The sequence below is a fragment of the Camelus ferus genome, chromosome 4 (genome assembly GCF_009834535.1).
Source record: "Camelus ferus isolate YT-003-E chromosome 4, BCGSAC_Cfer_1.0, whole genome shotgun sequence".
NCBI lineage: Eukaryota > Metazoa > Chordata > Mammalia > Artiodactyla > Camelidae > Camelus > Camelus ferus.
The window spans coordinates 20,071,124-20,089,997 of record NC_045699.1 but is presented as its reverse complement, the minus strand read 5'-3'; the positions used below and the strand labels follow the sequence as shown (position 1 = coordinate 20,089,997).

The window sequence follows — 18,874 nt, the reverse complement described above, 5'->3', positions numbered from 1 at the left end:
GATTATATTTTGGCTGCCATGGATGGGACACTGGGATGCTGGTAATGATAATGGACATGATTTGCTGGGCAGCTCTCATGCATGGGTACTGAGGGCACGTCCTCGTCAGTCATTAACAGCCCTGTAACCCACATGTTGTTAGCCTCTCCAGCAGACGAGCAGACTGAGGCTCACACGGTGGTGCAGTGGGGGTTCACGTTCAAGCATAACCTTTTGGAAAGCTTGTGTTATTGCACACCTTGTGTTTCTCTGAATGGTGACAAGATCCATCGGGGGGACCTGCTTTCTTAAGCCTGTTCCACCTTCTTAGCTGCGCCCCATAGCTGGGCGGTGATAGTTTTCTTTACTAAAGGGACTCCCAAGGGTTGCAGGGCACAGCCTACTCAGCTGTATGCAGTGCCCTGTGCTGTCTAATTCAGCTCAATGTGTATACATCAAAGGGTCACCTCAGCAGGTAAATGCACAAGGCGGCCTCTAAGTATGATGCTTGTTACGGAAACTTCCTCACCTGTTTCCATCTGGCCAGCCTCTTCTTCTCCTCAGTATCTTCCCTGAGGAGTGCTTGATTGTGCATCTTCCCTCAGTACATCCTTGTGGAAGTGTGTGTAACACTCAGAAGCCTCTAGAAAGGTTTAAAGTCATGCACTACAAAGTACTAAAGAAATATTATGTCTTTACAGCATCTGTTGAGCAAGAAGGCCACTTTTCTTTTTTCCTCGGAAATACGTCAAAGTCGCTACCATTTGACAATCACCATGCCCTTAACTCTGCCCACCCTTGCAGATCTGCTGCACGTTTTGCTTAGTGAGCCCCTGAAACTGGAAGAGACTTAAGGGTATGCAGCAGACAGTGACTGCCTGTCCCTTCTGCCTTTCTTCTGATTCATTGCCCTGTCCTACATGCCATTCTCAGAGCACACAGCGTTTCCTCCGTTCCTCCCTCACATCTTGTCAAGCTCTGCGTGGAATCACTTTCTTCTGGAAACAACTGTTCATCTAGAAATGACTCCTACCTGTCTTTTACCTCCTTCCTTAACCCTTCTCCAACTTCCCTGAGGACAGGGAGACTCCTCCCCACCCCTGCATTCCTGCCACATTTTGTCCATATCTCTGTAACAGCACTTTCTACAGTTTACCCCAACCAGTTGTTTATGCTCAGACCATAAGCTGCTGGAGGATAAGAAATGTGTCTTATTCATCCTTGTGTTCCTGGCACCTCGCACAGTGCATGCTTGCAAATTGAGCTCTGAATAAATGAGGGAGAAAATGAGAGACTGAGAGAAAGGATGAAGACAGTGAGGGTATAGCCAGAGAGGCTATGACCACGGCACCAGAAGCAGAGACAGACACAGATAAGAAACCTGAGGGTCTTTCTCAGATTGGCCCTGCTCCACAGTGGTAGATTGGTGGGTGACGTAAGCATTTTCTGCATTTTATTGCTTTACTTTTTGTTTCCTAATTGGCTACATACTCCCCCCACTTTTCTTTTTAATGCAGAATAAGACAAGCTTCATCTCAGCCTAGAAGGGAGTATCAGCCTAAGCCTCGAATGAGCCTGGAGTTTCCATCCGGGGACAGCACTCAGCCCAACGGGGGCCTGTCCCACATGGGCACCCCCAAACCTGCAGGTAAGGAGTTGAGACCTTGGGCTGTGGGCACGCCCCGCTGACACTTCCCAGAATTTCTAGGAGCAGTCCAATCTGGCTGCATAAGAAAAATAAAGCAATATATTGCTTACAGGATGGTTTTGTCAGGTAGAAACTCTTCTAAAGAAATCCTGCCTTCTTGTCTCATTGAGCATCTCCTCCCCGCCTCTCTGCTCTCCTCTCCTCTGCAAAACTTTCTTTGTTTTCATCATCCTCAGTACACAGCTGCTCTAACTAGCTCATTTGATTTTGACCCTCCTCTGTGGTCTCAAAATCCCTTCAATATGTCAGTTTAGTTGTAAGGATGTCCTCTTTCTTCTCTCTTTCTCCCCTTCTGTGATTCCAGCATGCCGGAGGGTGAACGCCCCCGGCCCACATACAGCCACACAGAACCCACACACAGCAGCTCCACAAGCCTGTTGAGTTGGATTTCTTGAGTCACAGGAACGTATGGGTGAATATATTTGCAGATGAATATATTTTGAACCTCACCATCTGCTAGGTTTCCCTCCTCTCCCCACCCTCCAGCCAGTTCATTGTGCTGTGGTGACAGGTTGGTATAACACAAGTTAAAACTTAATTTCTATCAGGAATGTTGATATATACCCAATAATGTGTTCTTGTAATTGCCACCATTGCCCTCCACCTCCCACACACAGATCAGATAAAAGCCTGTGCTTGAGGTAGATTCAACCCGCATCTGCTTGGAGGAAGAATGGGCAGTGACTTGTACTGGATGTGGATTTAAGGATATGCAGCTCTCTCCTCTATTCCCTGCATCCCCAGTGCTGGATGTTCTACAGTAGGAAATGTTTTGTGAGATGCTCTCAGGAGACTACGTAAGGAAGAAGGGAGGCCTGTGATGACGGTGGCACTCTCTGCCCCTTGTGCTTGCCTGTGCTGCTCCGAGCCCTCAGTGTGGGGATAAAAAGCAGTGGCATTTAGAAGTTAGCTGGTTACAAGGACTAGTCCTGAAAGTTGTATAACCTGCTTTTCCCTGCTTGGAACCATATATTTCACTTTTCTTTTGGAGACTCATTAATTTGCTGCTTAAACTAAGTTAAAATAAATTTCATTGGCCCCCTTCAAAGCCCTCTAGACGGCAAGGCGCTGTCTGCACTTGTCTGAGTTTATATACGTGTGTTTGTGCCCGCTGTGTTGTTGTTTACTCACTTAATATAGATCCTTTTTAAGATATGATTCCATCCTTCATTGTTTAATTGAAGGTAGAGAATATTAGTTTATATATGCCATAGCTCTGATGCACGCTTCATATTTACATATGCAATATATAATGCAAAGGTGTAAATCGTATCATTTTTGCCTAATCTCATTTAATAGCCACAGTAGTACTGTGACGTAAGTTTGACTGTGAGTTCCAGTTTGAGACCAAGAAACTGAGAGTGAATTGTTTTGTGCAAGGTCACAGAGAGTAAGAACATGAATCTAGTGTTTTATATTACCTTCTTTTCACTGAATTACAGCAATTTTCCAGATCCTGGGGTCTTTGTTTTTAAAAAGTGAGAACTGTGCTGTTATTCTGAAGTTGCAAAGCACTATCCTTGACTGTACTCTTTCACATGTGCAGAGGTTTTAAAGTGCTAAACCTGGAAGGAATTCTGGCCATCCTCTGTTATGAACCTAAATCTCATTCAGACTCCTTAAGTCCTTGAGCCTCCTGTCTCTGGACATCGTTAGGAAGGCCAGCCTGGAGGAACTGTGTTGTATGTATCATGAGAATAGATGTAGCCATTTTTCATACTGGAAATAGAAACGAATTCAACAACTTCCAGAAATGTGAGAAAGTTTCTGAAGACTGGTAGAGGGTGAGGTGCTAAGCAGCAGGCACTGGAGACCAGAAGCAAGAGGAAGCTTCAGCAGGAAGAGGAGGGAGGAGCCCAGGGGGACAGCAAGCCGGGCAGGTGCAGCAGGCGGTAGCTATGTGAGTTAAATTCCCCTTGTCTTTCTGTGTTCTTCTCTCCTGCTCCTACACCCAGGTGCCCCAATGGATCAGCCCTGCTGCCGAGCTCTGTACGACTTTGAACCTGAAAATGAAGGGGAGTTGGGTTTTAAAGAGGGTGACATCATCACACTCACTAACCAGATTGATGAAAACTGGTACGAGGGGATGCTTCATGGCCAGTCAGGCTTCTTTCCCATCAACTACGTGGAGATTCTGGTTGCCCTGCCCCGTTAGGATGTTACTCTGGCTGGCTCACCTCCTCTTGGCCCAGATAGTTAAGTTTAACCACTGCTTTGGTAATGCTGCTTACAATACATCCCAAGTGCAGGCCGCAGTGGTCCAGGTCATCAAGCCCCACCAAGTATCTTTGGTTGACTTGCGTGATCCCACAAAAGTCATGGTGATGGATGGTATCTTCTTAGTCTGGTGGGCATGACACGTGCTTTTTAAACATCATCTGAGACCAGCCAGTAGTCACAGAACTGCTGTTGACACAGTTCTCAGGAGGCTGTGGCTTCTTAGATTATGCCCGCGAGCCACATCACAGAAAAACCATCCTACCGGAGATACTATCTATCACCTGGGGCCTTTTCAAGGTCTCAGGTTCTCCACTGAAGTAAAGGAGAAAGTTCTTGTTTTCACATAGATCCCCCTCCCAAACATGTGAGTCACAGAATTGTCAAAGAAAGCCTCCCTCACCAGCAAGCTGTCTTCTGGTCTGAATGAGTCAGTCCCTCGATGCTACCAATAGAAAAGTGTTGAGTGTGGGTTCAAAGCCTTCTCTGAAAAGTCACCCTTGTTCCCCAACTTATGCCTGTTTCTGAGGTACAGCCATTGTCTTCCCTCCATGCTATTACAGCCAGAGGGGGCCCCCCTTTTATTTCTAAGTCAGTTAGCAGTCAGCATGCTGTGGGAGAGGCTGAAGAGATTCTCCTTAATGAGAACTTGGGAAGAGATCTGGTTTCCAAGCTTACATTTCTTGCTGTACAGAATCCATGTATGTGTTTAGGGCATTCCTGAGGTTACATGCAAGGGGAACAAATATCTTCACTTGAGTTTTATTTATGATTTACATGTTTCATGAGTCCATTTGGCACAGAGACACAAGGAGAAAAACACTAGAAACCATTTTCCCACTAGCTCATAGACCAAGAAACAGCAACTATCTTCCCTTTCCACTTTGACCTTGTGTTCTTTGAACATCGTTTGTGCGTATTCTGCCCTCAATGAGGACCAAATAAAGATGATGTTTGTGCTTAGCAGTTTAAGATGTGTGGCTGCATATGCAAAACTCTTCCCAATTCAGTCATTCGTTTTATTTCTGTCCCTTCTACCTTATCTTCGGTTTGAGTGTACAGTGCTGTGTGTAAGCTTACGAGTGGTTTTGTTTTGGTTTTTGTTTTTGTTTTTGTTTTTGTTTTTGTTTTTGTTTTTGTTTTGTATCAGTCACTGAAGTCCTGTTAGGTATCCAGAGTTCTATTTATCTAGCTGTACAGATCCTTTCAGAGGTTTAGTGTGCTGCTTCCAATGTGCCACCTGCGACAGTGGATCATGTGGAGTGAAAGGCAAATCTTACTGCTTAATGTATAAACTCTCACCACGGGAAGCATTGCTGTTTCCAATAAATACTGCTGAAGACAGAACCAAAGGCTCTGGTCCTTTATTTCATGTCAGTTCTCTGGGTCCCCAGTGGGTGGACTGGGGCTCCTTCCCATCTTAATTGCCTTCTGATACAACCAAGCCAAAACTGGTTCCAACCTCGGATCTACTTCTCTGTGAGAAGGGGAAGTTCTGTTATCAAGAACTTGATAGCCTGTTGGCCTGGACACTGGCAACGTCTTGATAATCCCAGCAAGGAGGAGATTTGGAAGAAAGGCTAAGAAAGCAGGGAGAGGAGCTCTCATCATGGTAGTATCATCAGAAGAATGTAATGTTCAGAGGGGCAAGTAAAATATACCATTTCAACCAGTCTTTTGTTTTCTTTCATGCTTAAAGAGAAAGGAATAGACATGGAAATACAGGTTGGCCAAAAGCTAGCATTCTTAACTCTTGGTGTGTATGTGGGGGTTGGGGGGGGCGGGGAGAGGGAAACAGTATGTACAGAATATGTATTTCCTGAGAAATAAACTTGCCCCTGAGAAAATAAACTTGTGCTTTATGTGCTGAGTGTTCTTTGTGTTCTTCCACTCTAAGACCAATTATCCAGATACTCTCATTAAAACAAATATTTTTAGTCTAATATACTAATATGTGAACTGCTCTAACATGAAAATAACATTTTTGCTAGCTGTGAGTTAGAATATTACAGATCAATTCTTCAAACCCATTTGGAAAAAGAAATTACTCATGATATTATTGTGAATGGAGACAATTCAGAAGAATCACAGATAAACTGTTGAACTCAATAAGTGAATTTGGTATGATTACTGGATATGTTATCAATATCCAAAAAATATTTTTATATACCAGTAACACTCAATTAGAAAAAAGGAATTAAAAAACACAGTTTACAAAGACATCATAATTCAAACCCATAGATATGACTCTAATACAAATCATACAAGATCTCTACATAGAAAATTATGAAACATGTTTGAGAAAAAAGATAAAGAAGACCTTAATAAGTGAAGATATATTTATGTTAATGGTTTGGAAAACTCGGCATTGTAAATATGTTCTTTCTACTAAAATTGACGTATAGGTTTATACATCAATTTCAACCAACCAAAATCTCAGGAAATTTTTTCTGTGTTTGAAAATTGACAAGCATATTATGAAAGTTATGTGGAAATGCCACGGGATATTTCTTCTTAAAAGAAGAACAACAAAATTGAAGGAATTTTTTTAGATGGAAAACATCAAATTATAGAAATTAAAATACTGTGGTACTGATGCAGTGATGAGACAAAGGTGACCCACACAGAAGAGCAGGTCCAGAAAGAAGGATAAATACATTCAACCACGTTTGAACCCATAAAGCTCTCCATGTGTGTAGTCTTCCACGCTGAGATGTGCCTGTATCTGTGCAGTGGTAGTTCTGTAAGCCTAAAGGGAGACCTGAGAGCAGCACCCAGCACCAACTGGAGTAATCTCATTGTGAGCCAACGTCAGATGAAACTAAATGACCACAACAGCTTCCAGGAGGAACTTAACAGTTTTTTAGGGAGTCTTTTGGAGACTGCTAATAATACACTCACCAGATTCAGAACTGCCTGGTTTCCTTATTTGTATCAAAGTATAATAAATTCCTTTTTACAAAATTTAAATGTAGAAAAGAGCAGCTGACTCTGTGGACCACCATTGGAGAAGTTGCATCTACCTGTAAACACTTGCTTTTCTAAGTCTCATCTCAGAATGAACTGTCTGAGGTGGAAACAGAAGAACTAAGCTCACTTGAACCAGTGTGGCAAACTGTGAGGCAGTGGTCTCATTTTAATTTTTGTAATACGTCTAATAGGTCCTAAAAAGAAAACTTTCTGGGACAATAATTATTTTCCTTAGTTTCTGTTTGATAAAAAAAAAAAATGAGAATAGGAATGACATGACCAAGAGCTGAAGTTTCCCGTGCACTGTTTATAGTATATAGTGTATATCCTGAAATGTACCAACTCTAGCATCTGCTTCACAGTGGTTTAGGAAATCAGGATTATCCCCAAGCCCTAGTTTCAAGACAGCGTCTAGTGTTCTGGATCGAACCCTATGGGCCCTTTTAAGACGCTCATTTCAAGACCCTCTTATTAACCAAATGAAGTACTGCTTTGCAGACTGCCTTTCATCTGATGAGGATGGGGATGGTGACAGGAAGGACTTAATGCTGAAGGACACAGCAGCCCGAAGCTTCCATTTGGAGCTCTGGGTGATGGTTGGTGAAGACCTACAGGATAATATGGCTAAGTGGCCACACCAGCAATTTCTAGGACCTGTTATTAGTTCCCATGTTGAAGAAGATGTCAAAGAAAAGAACACAGCTATTTTTGAAAGGACCCAGTGAAGGCTAACCACTTACTGTTGAAAGTCACTCACCCCCTATATGTACCTGGGTGAGGGGGGCCTTCCATTTGGTTCCAGAAGAGCTGTGATTCTGGACAGGAGTCAGGCAGGTGGCCAGCTGTGGAGGCAAAAGAATGGAGAGCAGCATCTCAATACAATTTTCTCGAACAGACTTTTTTGTACCACCCTATGGGATTATTCACCCACATGTACCAAGGCCAAGATTTTGGGAAGTCCCTTCAGATAAGATATTACTAAGGAGTCTACAGTAGAGGGTGGAGAATAAAGTATGAATATCAGGAAAATTTGAAGATATTTGGAGCCTTCCCTGTAATCTGGGTTCTTGATTTTATTTTTTCCCCCTATGGCACATGTGGTCTCAGAAATGAGGGTTTCCTATCTTATTTCCGGATGTCATCTGAAAAATGTTTGCAGCATTCACGAAATTTTCCTTTCTTTATATTCCAGGCAGGCAAAATGTAGATTCTTCACCTGGCAGAGTCTTTCCTGATAACAGGCTTTTAGGGGTCTTTAAGCAATAAAAATAGATGTGTATTTATAGCTTTGTTTGAATTTCCTCTGTCATTCATACACGGAATCACACTGAACAGTCAACATTTTTATCAGATGATGCTTGTAATTGAAGGGGAAAGAAATGGGAACCACTATTATTAATTACCTGTATTGAGCACTTCGTTAAGCTCAATATATGTGATTTTGATTGAAGACTAAGGTGTTAAACCTTAAACACTTGGCTCTTTGGGGTTAAACAGTAGAAGAAAGAGCTTTGTAAATGGGTTGATTGTTTACCCAATGTATTGTCTTGTGTCTGTTGGTATTCAGAGCTTAAAAAATAATTTACCAACATGATGAAATATCTTAGTAGCAAGACAAAGGAATACTGAGCTTGATGGGGAAAGAAAGAGACTGTAAGGTCATATAAAAGGCTGACTTTATAAAATGTCAGACTTAGGAGATGAAGAAGATAAAGAGAGAAGTTTTAAAAGCAACATTTTTTTACACTTTATTTCCCTGCTAGTGTTTTGGTTTCCTCAAAATCTTTTCTGTGTGTGACTGGTAAAAGAAACATGTTGCTTTATTTTTCTAAACCCAGTTAAGTAAGGCTGCTGTCCCGCGCCCATCAGCTTTGGCAGGCAGTGCTCGCTCCGTTCTGCCCATGGGAAGGGACTCTGGTCCTCAGCCCAGGTGGTGGTGCTGCTGCCAGGTTTTCTCGCCCAAGCCTTTGTGGTCTGCTTGAAAGTGCTGCTCCAGCCCTCTCTGCTGGAGCTTGGTGCTGGGTCTTTGCTGAGAATTCCAAGCTGGAGCACCGGCATCCCCAGGTACAGAGCTAGCCCCACTGAAGAAGTTACCCCTTCTTCATTTAAGGCACTTACTGCAGGAAAACAAGAAGCATGGTTTACTGCTCTGCCGCCTTTCCCAGATACAGTGATTGACAAGATTTGGGGAAAAGCCCAGAGGATCTGTATTTTTATTTATTTTTTATTTATTTAATTTATTTTTTTTAATTTGATGACTAATTTAAAAATATTTTTTTTTACATTTTTTGTTATAGTCATTTTACAATGTTGTATCAAATTCTAGTGTAGAGCACAATTTTTCAGTTATATATGAACATACATATATTCATTGTCACCTTCTCTCTGTGAGCTATGGCAAGATCTTGTATCTATTTCCCTGTGCTAGCCATCCTGTTTTGATTACTATAACTTTGTAGTTTAATTTCAAATGATACCTCCAGCCTTGTTCTTTTCTCTCAGGATGACTTTGATTGTTCATGGTCTTTGCATTTCAATGCCAATTTTAGGATTGTTTTTTTCTTTTTCTGTAACTGGAATTTTGATAGGAATTGTATTGAATTTATAGATCACTTTGATTAGTACAGACATTTTACATTGTCACATTCTCTTTTATTGTGAGCTACCACAAGAGAGGATCTGTATTTTTAAAAAGCTCCGCCAGTGACTCTTACGTGCATCTCTTATCAAAACATCTGCCTCAATCAGGGCTCATGAAGGTAAACAAATCAGGGAGGTGCCTAGAGTCTCCTAAACTTACCTGATAGGAAAAGTCACCAGAGGATGCTTGCACAAGTTTCCAGGTTCTCATTCCAGCTGCTCAGAATTGCCCTTTGAAGGGCCTGGAAAGATACACTTAGCATCAGAAAGGTTTAGGAAATGATGTACTACAGTGCTTCTAAAACTCAACGTGTTAAAACAAATGCCTGGGCCCCACCCACAGAAATTCAGATTCAGTAGCTGGAGGGGTGGGATGGGGAAGACGGAGAGCCAAGAATGTGCATTTCTAATAAGTTTCATAATGATGTATTTCCTGATCCCTGGACCACACTTGGAGTAGTACTGCTCTGTGAGATGAATGTCAGCTGCTTTCTGATATTTAGGCCCTGCCCTTGGTGTCATGAAAGGTGACAAGATGTAAATGCATTAGTCAGTTACTGTCCCCAACTACATTGTTCTTTGTGCTCACAAACTGAATAGAACTTTCTGTGGAGACGGATGGCTTGGTGAAATCCAGGCTTTTTGCTGCAGACCTGAGAAATCCCCTGTCTGTTGTGCTTAAACATGGTGGCTGCTGAAACACACCCTGGAAGTCTATGTCAGTATTTTTAGCAAGCTTCCCAGGTGATTCCTAGACTCAGGCAAGTTTGGGAAACACTAGTCTATATAAAAAGGTTTTAAATAGGTGGCCAGCTGTTTGCTGACTTTTCTTATTTTCTATTTTTACTTTAACTTTTTTAAAGATATTCAGATTGACTGATGGGTTAACTTGACACGTGCGTTTCCACCTCACTCGGAGTGATCTTGCACATCCTCAGTGTTTCCGTGCCCCCCCCCAAGTGTTGACAGCAAAAAAGACACCCTAGGCCTGAGTTCAGTGCTGATGGAGAATCCTTTCTTTCCTGGACATTTCTTGTGCTGGACTGCTTACTCCAGGTCTGGTGAGGGGACTGGAGAGAGGCGGGGTTACAGTGAGACACTGGTGCCTCCCTCCGGTGGAGAAACCTCAGATCCCTTGCTTTTCTTATTTAGATCAGCAGGCCACACACTTCCATTCCTATCAGAAGCAGAAAGAGGTACGTGTTAACAGGCAGATTCCTGGGTCCTGGGGTCTTAGATTCTGATCTGCGTTCTAGAGTGGGTCCCAGGAGCTGCAGGTTTGACAGGCATCCTGTCCCGCCCCATAGGTCTTATGCAGGCAGTCTTCAGGCCACATGGAGAAACTCTGGTGCAGACTTGGGAATCCTTAGGTTTGTGAGTACCATGGAAGTGAATCATGGGTTGACAACTTAAAAGCGGGAGGAGAACCCAGCTTCCTCTCACATGTGGTGCAAGCGCTTCCCATCAAAAGAGACAGTGAAATGCATTGCAGAATGCACAGGGCCATCCCTGACAGCAGTTGTGCCACAGCCTTTCTCTTGCCTTGATTTTTCTTTCTAGGAACATCAAAGAATTAGAATTTATTATGTTGGAAATACAGGTGGGAGAGGGAGGGCGGAGAACGGGAAGGAGGAAATGGTTCACGAATGTGAAGAAACCTGGACTGACGGACTTAACAAACCCAGTCACCGAAATTTTGATGCCACCTGATTACTACATATTGTCTTTTACATTCCTTTCCTCTCCCTCCATTTGCTCTTTTCTCTTTCCCCAAAAGCAGTTTAATGGGAACTACATTGCCCTCTGCTGGCCAAAAAAAAAAAAAAAAAAGGTTTTTAACCAGTTAAAAATCTGACCAGATTTCCTGATTGTTCAGTAATCATCATGTGTAAACAAACCTTAAGATGTGTCTCTTTCCAGAGGCATAATGCTTGAGCTATTGCTCTTTTAATCAGTTGGTCATTTTCAGTCTATCACACTGATATCAATGAAATAATGTGTCATGTTCAGGAAGAGAACTGAGTTCCTACTCTTGTAACAAAAAGCATGGCTGTGGATCACATGGCATTGTTATCCAGTTAAGACACAAGTGATTGGCTGCGTGTTTGCAGGGGCTGACTCTGATCTCCCCCCAGCTTTCTGAAGCTAAGCTGAAAAGAAGCTGTAGATCACAGTATTTCACCTTAATAACAGCCTTCAAGAAATGGCATCTCCAGAGACAGTAACAAAGTTACAACGTCTAAATAATATACTTGGAGTAATTTTTAAAGCAGACTGACTGAGGTATAATCTACATACCATAAAATCGATCTGTTTGAGATGTATAGTTTAATGATTTTGAGTAAATTTATAGAATTGTGCACCACCACTGAAATCTAGCCTTAGAACATTTCTGTCACCCCAAAAAAGTTGTGCCCATTTGCAGGCAAGCCTGCTTCTACTGCCACCTCTAGGTGACCTCTAGTCTGTGAGTAGTTGTTTTAAAGTACAAAACTTGAGACATTTTAGTTAAGTGGAAGAGATAATGCTTTAATTGATAAATGGTACCACATGGTTGGCTATCCTTCTGGAAAATACCCCATCTAACTTGCTCACCTCCATGAATCTTGTCACCTCTCCCTTAACACTGCACAGCAGCTCTGACATCTCACCTCGCTTCCTGTAGGCCATCACCACATCCAGGCTTCAAGGAGCTGTGCCAGTGACATGTTGGGAAGGCTCCAGGTGTTGAATGCTGGGTCCCAGGAAAGTCCTCCCAGTAAATGGTCCCTCCAGCGGCCTTATGTTCTGCACGCCTATCCCCAGGTCAGCACTCTTGAGATCCATTCCCACATGTCTTCCCCTATCCTGCTAGTCTATGTTAGCCTCATCGTCCTTCACCGTGTGAACTCTTTCTCCCAGACATGAGACTATATTTCCGTGCTCTGCATGCAGTGAGCATGTTTACCAACCTAGAAGCCATGAGAAGCAGTAGCCTCAGGGGAAGCCTTTGCAGGGTCTCCTAGAAGCCTCTAGGGAGGCTGCTGTCCTCTGGCAAAGTGGAGGGAGGATGGGCCCTTCTCAGGTGGGATGGTTCAGGGGATCTGGGGGCTCAGGGATCTGAGCCTTGTCCACCTAGACAGCCCCAGCCCAGTCCTTTGGGCCCCTCTCTCCCTGACTTTGACATAAGGGAACCGTTGAGACTGAATTTCTTTGTCGCTTTGTCGCCTTGGCATTTTTTGAACTTGATTTCCAGTCTAGTCTGCCCTGCAGTTGCAGGAGATGAGGGTGCTTCCCTAGAGGCCCTCTGGTTTTCATAGCTATGATTGATTGACCTGTAGCTATCATTTTTTTTTTCAAGATATTCAAAGCTGTTACCAAAGCAATGAAGGCTACAGTCATCATAATTGGCATTCCCCTGTGCTGTTTAAGGACTCTTCACCTGCCAGCAGTACCTAACCCTGTTACCCCAAAGGTAAGAGTTCAGTGTGATGCTTTGTCCCTCAAGTGGCCACTGTAAGTGCATTCATTGCCATCTGACCAGTGGCTAAGTAATCAGCTCGGAAATCCCATTCTGTGAGTTTGTTTTCTGGGGCCATTTCTGGTACTAATTTTCTTAGCCTGGTACCCTGATATGCAGGGACTGAAACAAAGGCATGTGGGTAGATTCGGGGGGACTGTGATTCCAGGAGAAAGGAAACTGGGACAGGGAAACCAAAAAAGGCCAAACAAAGGTACATTTTAGAGGTATTTTCATTGCTTTGCAATCAGTGCTTGATCCCACTGGAATCTACCAAGGAGAAATATTCCCTTGAGGAAGGAGAGGGGGGAAACATTTATCTGTTGGTTCCTGTTCCCAACACTTGTGGGTTTCTCAGAGCTGAAAACAAGAGTGGTCTCCCGGGAAGTGAGAGATAAGGAACCTTAACCTGAGGCAAGACTCTGTCTACCTACATCTTGCAAAACCAGTCAAAGCTTGCGTGGAAGTGGACGCTGCAGCTTTGGCTGGAGTAAGAAGTAGGGCCGAGAGGATTCTGAAGTGCACACTATACCCACCGTCCATCCCATGCAGCTTCTAATCAATCTACTTCTGCCCACCTCTCCTCAGATCTTGCAAAACTCATGTTGTATTTAAGGAATATTTCTCTCTCACATCACGATAAGCCCCTTACTGGGAGGAAGTGTATTACTGGCATCTTTTGAGCCCTTGGGCCAGCTCGTTAAGCCTTTCCCCTGTGTAGCTTCTTCCTAAATAGCTTCTCCCCTGATTTGGCTATTTTGGACAACCGTTGGGTGTTTTGTTTTGTTTGTTTGAGGCTGAGGATTATGTATTCCTCCTAATTTTGCTCAAAATGTTATTACTCATACTGCTATTATTTCCATTAATCTTGTTTTGTATAACATCCTGAGGAGAACTGGGAAATTTCTATCTCCCACTGCCACGTTGATCCTGAAATTCCTACTCTGATTCCTCTAGTCACACGGAGATGGAAATGTCAGGTCCCTGAGTGGGAGACAAGTTAGATAGTTTCCGTCTCTCCTGGGTTACTGTCTGTGCAGGGCCAAAAACACTATTTAAGTAATAACTGTTGATTTTAGCCCCTGCTGAAGGAAGGACGTTTCAGTTGTCTTCACAACTCTGACCCCAGAGCTGGCGTGGCTCCCTTGGTGATGATGGGGTTGGGGGGTGAGGGTGTGTGTGCCTCGTCTGCACACACAGCCAAGCCTCTGTGGTGGCCACCAGGTGACTGTTCCCTGGGGAGGGGCGAGTACATGTTCTGACATATTTTATTATTTTTCCTCAGGGTAGAAAATATAGGCCCATGGTGATATCTAATTGCAACTCTTTTACCTCATCTGTGACAGCCATCTCCCTGTGCTTTTATAGAAATATAAAAATCAAGCAAGCGTGATTTCTAACCAAAGAGGGGCTTTTTAACATTTTTTTCTTTCATTACTGTATATGAGGGGCCTGTTTCCTAGGAAAAGACTCAAATGCTTCAAGTATCTTGTTGAAAAATCCACAGGCAATAATAGTCTGTCAAACCCTCTGCTTTTCAGAGGGAGGAATTTTACAAGGGTTTCCCATAGCTCCGGGCATATATCATCTCATTTAATCCATACAACAAACTCAAGAGAAAGGCATTGTTAGTCAAGTTTACATATGAAGGAACTGAGACTCAGAATTCTAATGTAAGTTTCTGACTCTGAAACCCATACTTTCCTAGTACCATAGGACATAGCATTTCAAGTAACTTGTATTTTGTGGATGAGGAACACAAGTCCCCAAATTCAAAACACATGACACCTCGCCATTTACTACTTTTGTTATATTGAGTAGACTACTTAAACTCTCTGTGCCTCAGTTTCTTTGTTTGTGAAATGGGGATAATAATACCTGCTTCACTGTTGCTGTAGGTTGTTGAGGGTTAAATGAGTTAATATATATGAAATGTTTAAAACAGAGGCACAGAGTGGGCTTGCCGTGTGGTTTAATAAAACCAAAGCAAACCACAGTTCACAGATTCTGGGACTAAACTCAGTTCTTCTGACTCCTGCTCTAAAATCTTCATGAAACATTTCTGAAATGGTAACTAAAATCAACGAGAAGATGAGTTGTGTTTTCTGAATGCTCTGTGCACTTCTTTTCTGCAAACATCTCCAGCATTAAACAATGACAAGTTATGTCTTTGGTTATTTGGAGACTGCATTCAGTGTAGAATAATTCACATACATTCACTAAGAGAAACGAGAGAAAGCAGGAGCTCCTAAGGTTGGAGCCATTGGGTCTTTAAAGAATGGAAGTAGCAAATGGGGGAGACCAGGTACATAGAGGCTGAGCAGGCAGGACAAGCCATGTTTAGAACACGACACATTTTAGTGGTGAAAGTCTTCATCGTAAGTGACAGTAATACAATGTACACTAAAACAAAAAGAAAGGCGTGGATTGTACATGTAATCGGCAAGTTCAAGGATGGCACTCACTTCAGGCAAGACTAGAACTAGGGACTCAAGCAATGTCATTGGGACTTATTGCCCTAACTCCCCCCTCCCCCATCTCTTCTTATTTCTTATTTCTTTTTGTTTCCTAATACTTTGTTGGCTTCATTCTCTACTGCCACAGACAACTCTTGGCACCTCTTGGGGAAAATGATTGCTGACACATCTATGTCTTCATTCTTACAGGAAGAGGAGCACTTTCTCTCCAACATCCAAATAGAAAAATCTCATGGAAGAACACTAGTTGGCCCTGCTTGGATCTATGTCCATCCCTGGACCAATCACTGTGGTCCAGTACTGTCATTAATTGGATAGGGTCTCATGAGAGTCCCAGTCTTGATCGTTGCCCTCCCTTTTGGAGTAGGAGAGGCAAGGCTTTGGGTTGGAGAAGAAACAGCTCTCCAATGAAGCAGGGAATGCCAGACAAACAGAAATCAGTCACCGTCCCCCTACCCTTTGTGCAGGATCTCAGGTTCTCTCAACTGTTCTCTTCTCCTTCCCCTCCAGTCTAGTTCCCTGCTGGTTTCTGGCTCTTGGTTTTCTTTACCTTTCATAATCCCAGCTTTAGATTTAATGTTTACACCTGATCCTCTGACTCCTGACTCTTGTCTGCACCTCCAGGAGTGTAGCTCAGCTCTGTTCGTCCATGCTTTCTGCCTTGGACAACCACCTTAAATGAGATTTTCTTCTTTGGCAAGACCTGTGGGGCCCAGATTCTAGCATCAGTTCCATCTTCCCAGTTCCATTGAGCTTCCCAGAACCAGGGATTTTGTGTGACATGAAGGTATACTTAGAGTTCATGTGGCTGATGGTAAGTAGTAAGCCTTCAGTTCATATAACCCACTGAGGAGTGGGATCTCAAGAACACTGGAATAGGAGGCATCTGGGGATTAATGATGTATCAGAGTAAGAGCATTTCCATAGCTCAGGACTATTTCTATGTCTGGGGCCTTGAGTTTAAAATGGAGTAGGATCACTCCAGGGTCAGTAAGAAACATGGGGACATTACTATAGCTTCCTTTAATTGGAGAGAGGGGTTATGTCCTTTGGACTCCCTTAAACTAAAAGTTTTCTCTCTGTATCTTTCTTTTACTGCAGTTTGTTGAAGGCACAAGACCATCCATTTTGTAGTGTCCTCTATGTTTCTAGTAATTTGGTATTTGGATCTACAGAAGTGACTTGATCAAACTCAAGCTTAGTTTTTAGCAAGACTACCTCTTAGGTAGTGTGTTCTTTCATCAGGAGGCATTTAAGCTTTGATCATTTATCTTTTTGTGATTTGGGCAGTCACTGGTAATCATTCCTTAGGTACATTGATAGGAGTTGCATGATAATGCTATTCCAATTCTGTCATTCCTTCTGCATTTATTTTCTAGAATACTTTTACAAAGAGAAATCTCCTTTTATCTACCATTTTTCCCCCTAGTGGTACACTGTATACAGGAAAGGCAAAATAAGTTCTTGATTTTTTTTCCTCTCTGTTTTCCTGTTCTCAAAATTATTAATTCATTAGCATCACCAATAGTGAGCAATAGTTTTTTGTAAGTATTATTAACACATGGGTCTAAACATGTTTAATATGTTCTAATCCATTAAGGTTATCCTTATTGATACTCAAATTGCCCCTGTTTTGGCCAGTGGCAATTTAAATTGGCTTCCGAGGCCTATTAATACAACCCTAGGAGTCTCTGCTAGCTTCCTTGCTTTTTCTTTTCATTCCACGTGGTTACGTGATTTTTCTTGTAGCTTTGATTGTGTGAGATCTGCCAGAGTTCAGCAGGTATTCTGTGAGAATTGCTCCACATGTCGATGTACTCTTGATACATCTGTAGAGGGAGGTGAGCTCCTTGTCCTTCTATTCTGCTATCTTGAAGCCCCTACTCCTTTGCTTTTCTAGTGAAGTGAAATATATGGGCACATCTGGTAGGTTTCTTGCCTCAGAACTGAAGTTGGCCATTTCTTCAAAGAACCCTGGTTCCTTTGAGCAGTGGATCTCAAGACCACAGCCTAGGTGCTAGGGAGTTATTTTATATTCTGCAAAATTATTCATTTATAATGTACTTAAGTAATGTGAAGGCTCTGATAGTTACTCATTTTCTGTGAAAATGCCCTAAACATTTTCACAGATTTTGGACAGTATATTAGTCAGGGTTCTCCAGAAAAATAGGAAAATAGAACCAATACTCTGTCTGTTTATCTGTCTGTCTATCTATCTGTCTATCTATCTATCTGCCCATCCATCCATCCATCCATCCACACACATATAAAGAAGCCTTTTTATGAGGAATTGGCCCATGTGATTATGGAGGCTGAGAAGTCCCACAGTCTGCAGTCCACCAGCTAAAACCCAAAGAAAACCAATGATGTAATTCCAGTCCAAGTCTGAAGGCATGAGAAGCAGGGAAGGTGATGGTGTAAATCCCAGTCCAAGAGAAGACAGAAAGTCCTGGTTTAAGCAGATAGGCAGGGAGAAGATGAATCCTCCTTCCTCTGCTTTTTGTCCTATCCAGTTGCTCCATGGATTAGATGATACCCACCCACATGGGGAGGGCTATCTGTTGTAATGAATCCAGAGATTCAAGTGCTAATCTCTACCCAGAAATGCCCTTACAGACATACCCAGAAATAATGTTTAATCTGGCCCTGTGGCCCAGTCAAGTTGACACAGAAAATTAACATCACAGAGAGTATGTTTGACAATACGGGTATGTTTAAATAATTTGTGAAATGCCCCCTAATTATCTCAAGAAGGTCTTCAGGGGCTTTTTAAAGACTCAGGCTGTTATCCTCCAGAAGGGCTGAAGCTGAGGTGTGATGAGAGGCCCGGGGGACTGCTGGTCAGGCGAGACGTGCTAAACGAACAGAGAAATCAAATCATGGTTTCAAATATAAGCCTTAAATTGAAGTCACTGGCCAGATGCTTCAAATTGCAGGCATTGATTTGTGTGAGCAAGCTGTTTTTCACATGGGCAGCCCTATGTGATAGGTCCCAGGAGGACTGGCAGCTTGGATTTATTTACTTAACAATGGTTAAACATTCACCCAGGCAATGCTGGATGCCAGCTAGTGGGAAAGCTATCATACAGGCTGAATAGGCCATATCAGCCCATCTGCATATTTTTTTTTGTTTTTTTGCCTAGGTGAGCTGTGTAGAAAGCGAAATGTTAATCTCAGTGTGCTTAATCTGAGTTCAGCTAGCTGTTGGTGATAATGTTCAGTGTCACCATGTTCTGACAGCCTGTTGCAATTATTTCCACCATGGGGCCAGCCGTTCCTACAGGAGGTCTGGAATGCACCTTTCCACTGGTCAAGTTCCCCCTTCCCGGCCGTTGCTGGAGACTGTTCAAGTTGTGTAAAGAGCAACAGTCCCCTTTACAAGTG

General features: G+C 42.8%; 1 protein-coding gene across 2 annotated transcripts in view; it reads left to right on the top strand.

Annotated features, from left to right (window-relative positions):
- SH3GL2 (SH3 domain containing GRB2 like 2, endophilin A1) overlaps nt 1-5,251 on the top strand; it is a 170,836-nt gene extending 165,585 nt beyond the window's left edge. For both annotated transcript variants that reach the window (XM_032477632.1, XM_032477633.1), the window contains 2 exons: nt 1,497-1,627; nt 3,643-5,251. In XM_032477632.1, coding sequence (XP_032333523.1) covers nt 1,497-1,627; nt 3,643-3,842 — 331 coding nt within the window. In that variant the 3' untranslated portion in view covers nt 3,843-5,251. The remainder of the gene's footprint in view (nt 1-1,496; nt 1,628-3,642) is intronic.
- The last annotated feature ends 13,623 nt before the right edge of the window (nt 5,252-18,874 follow it).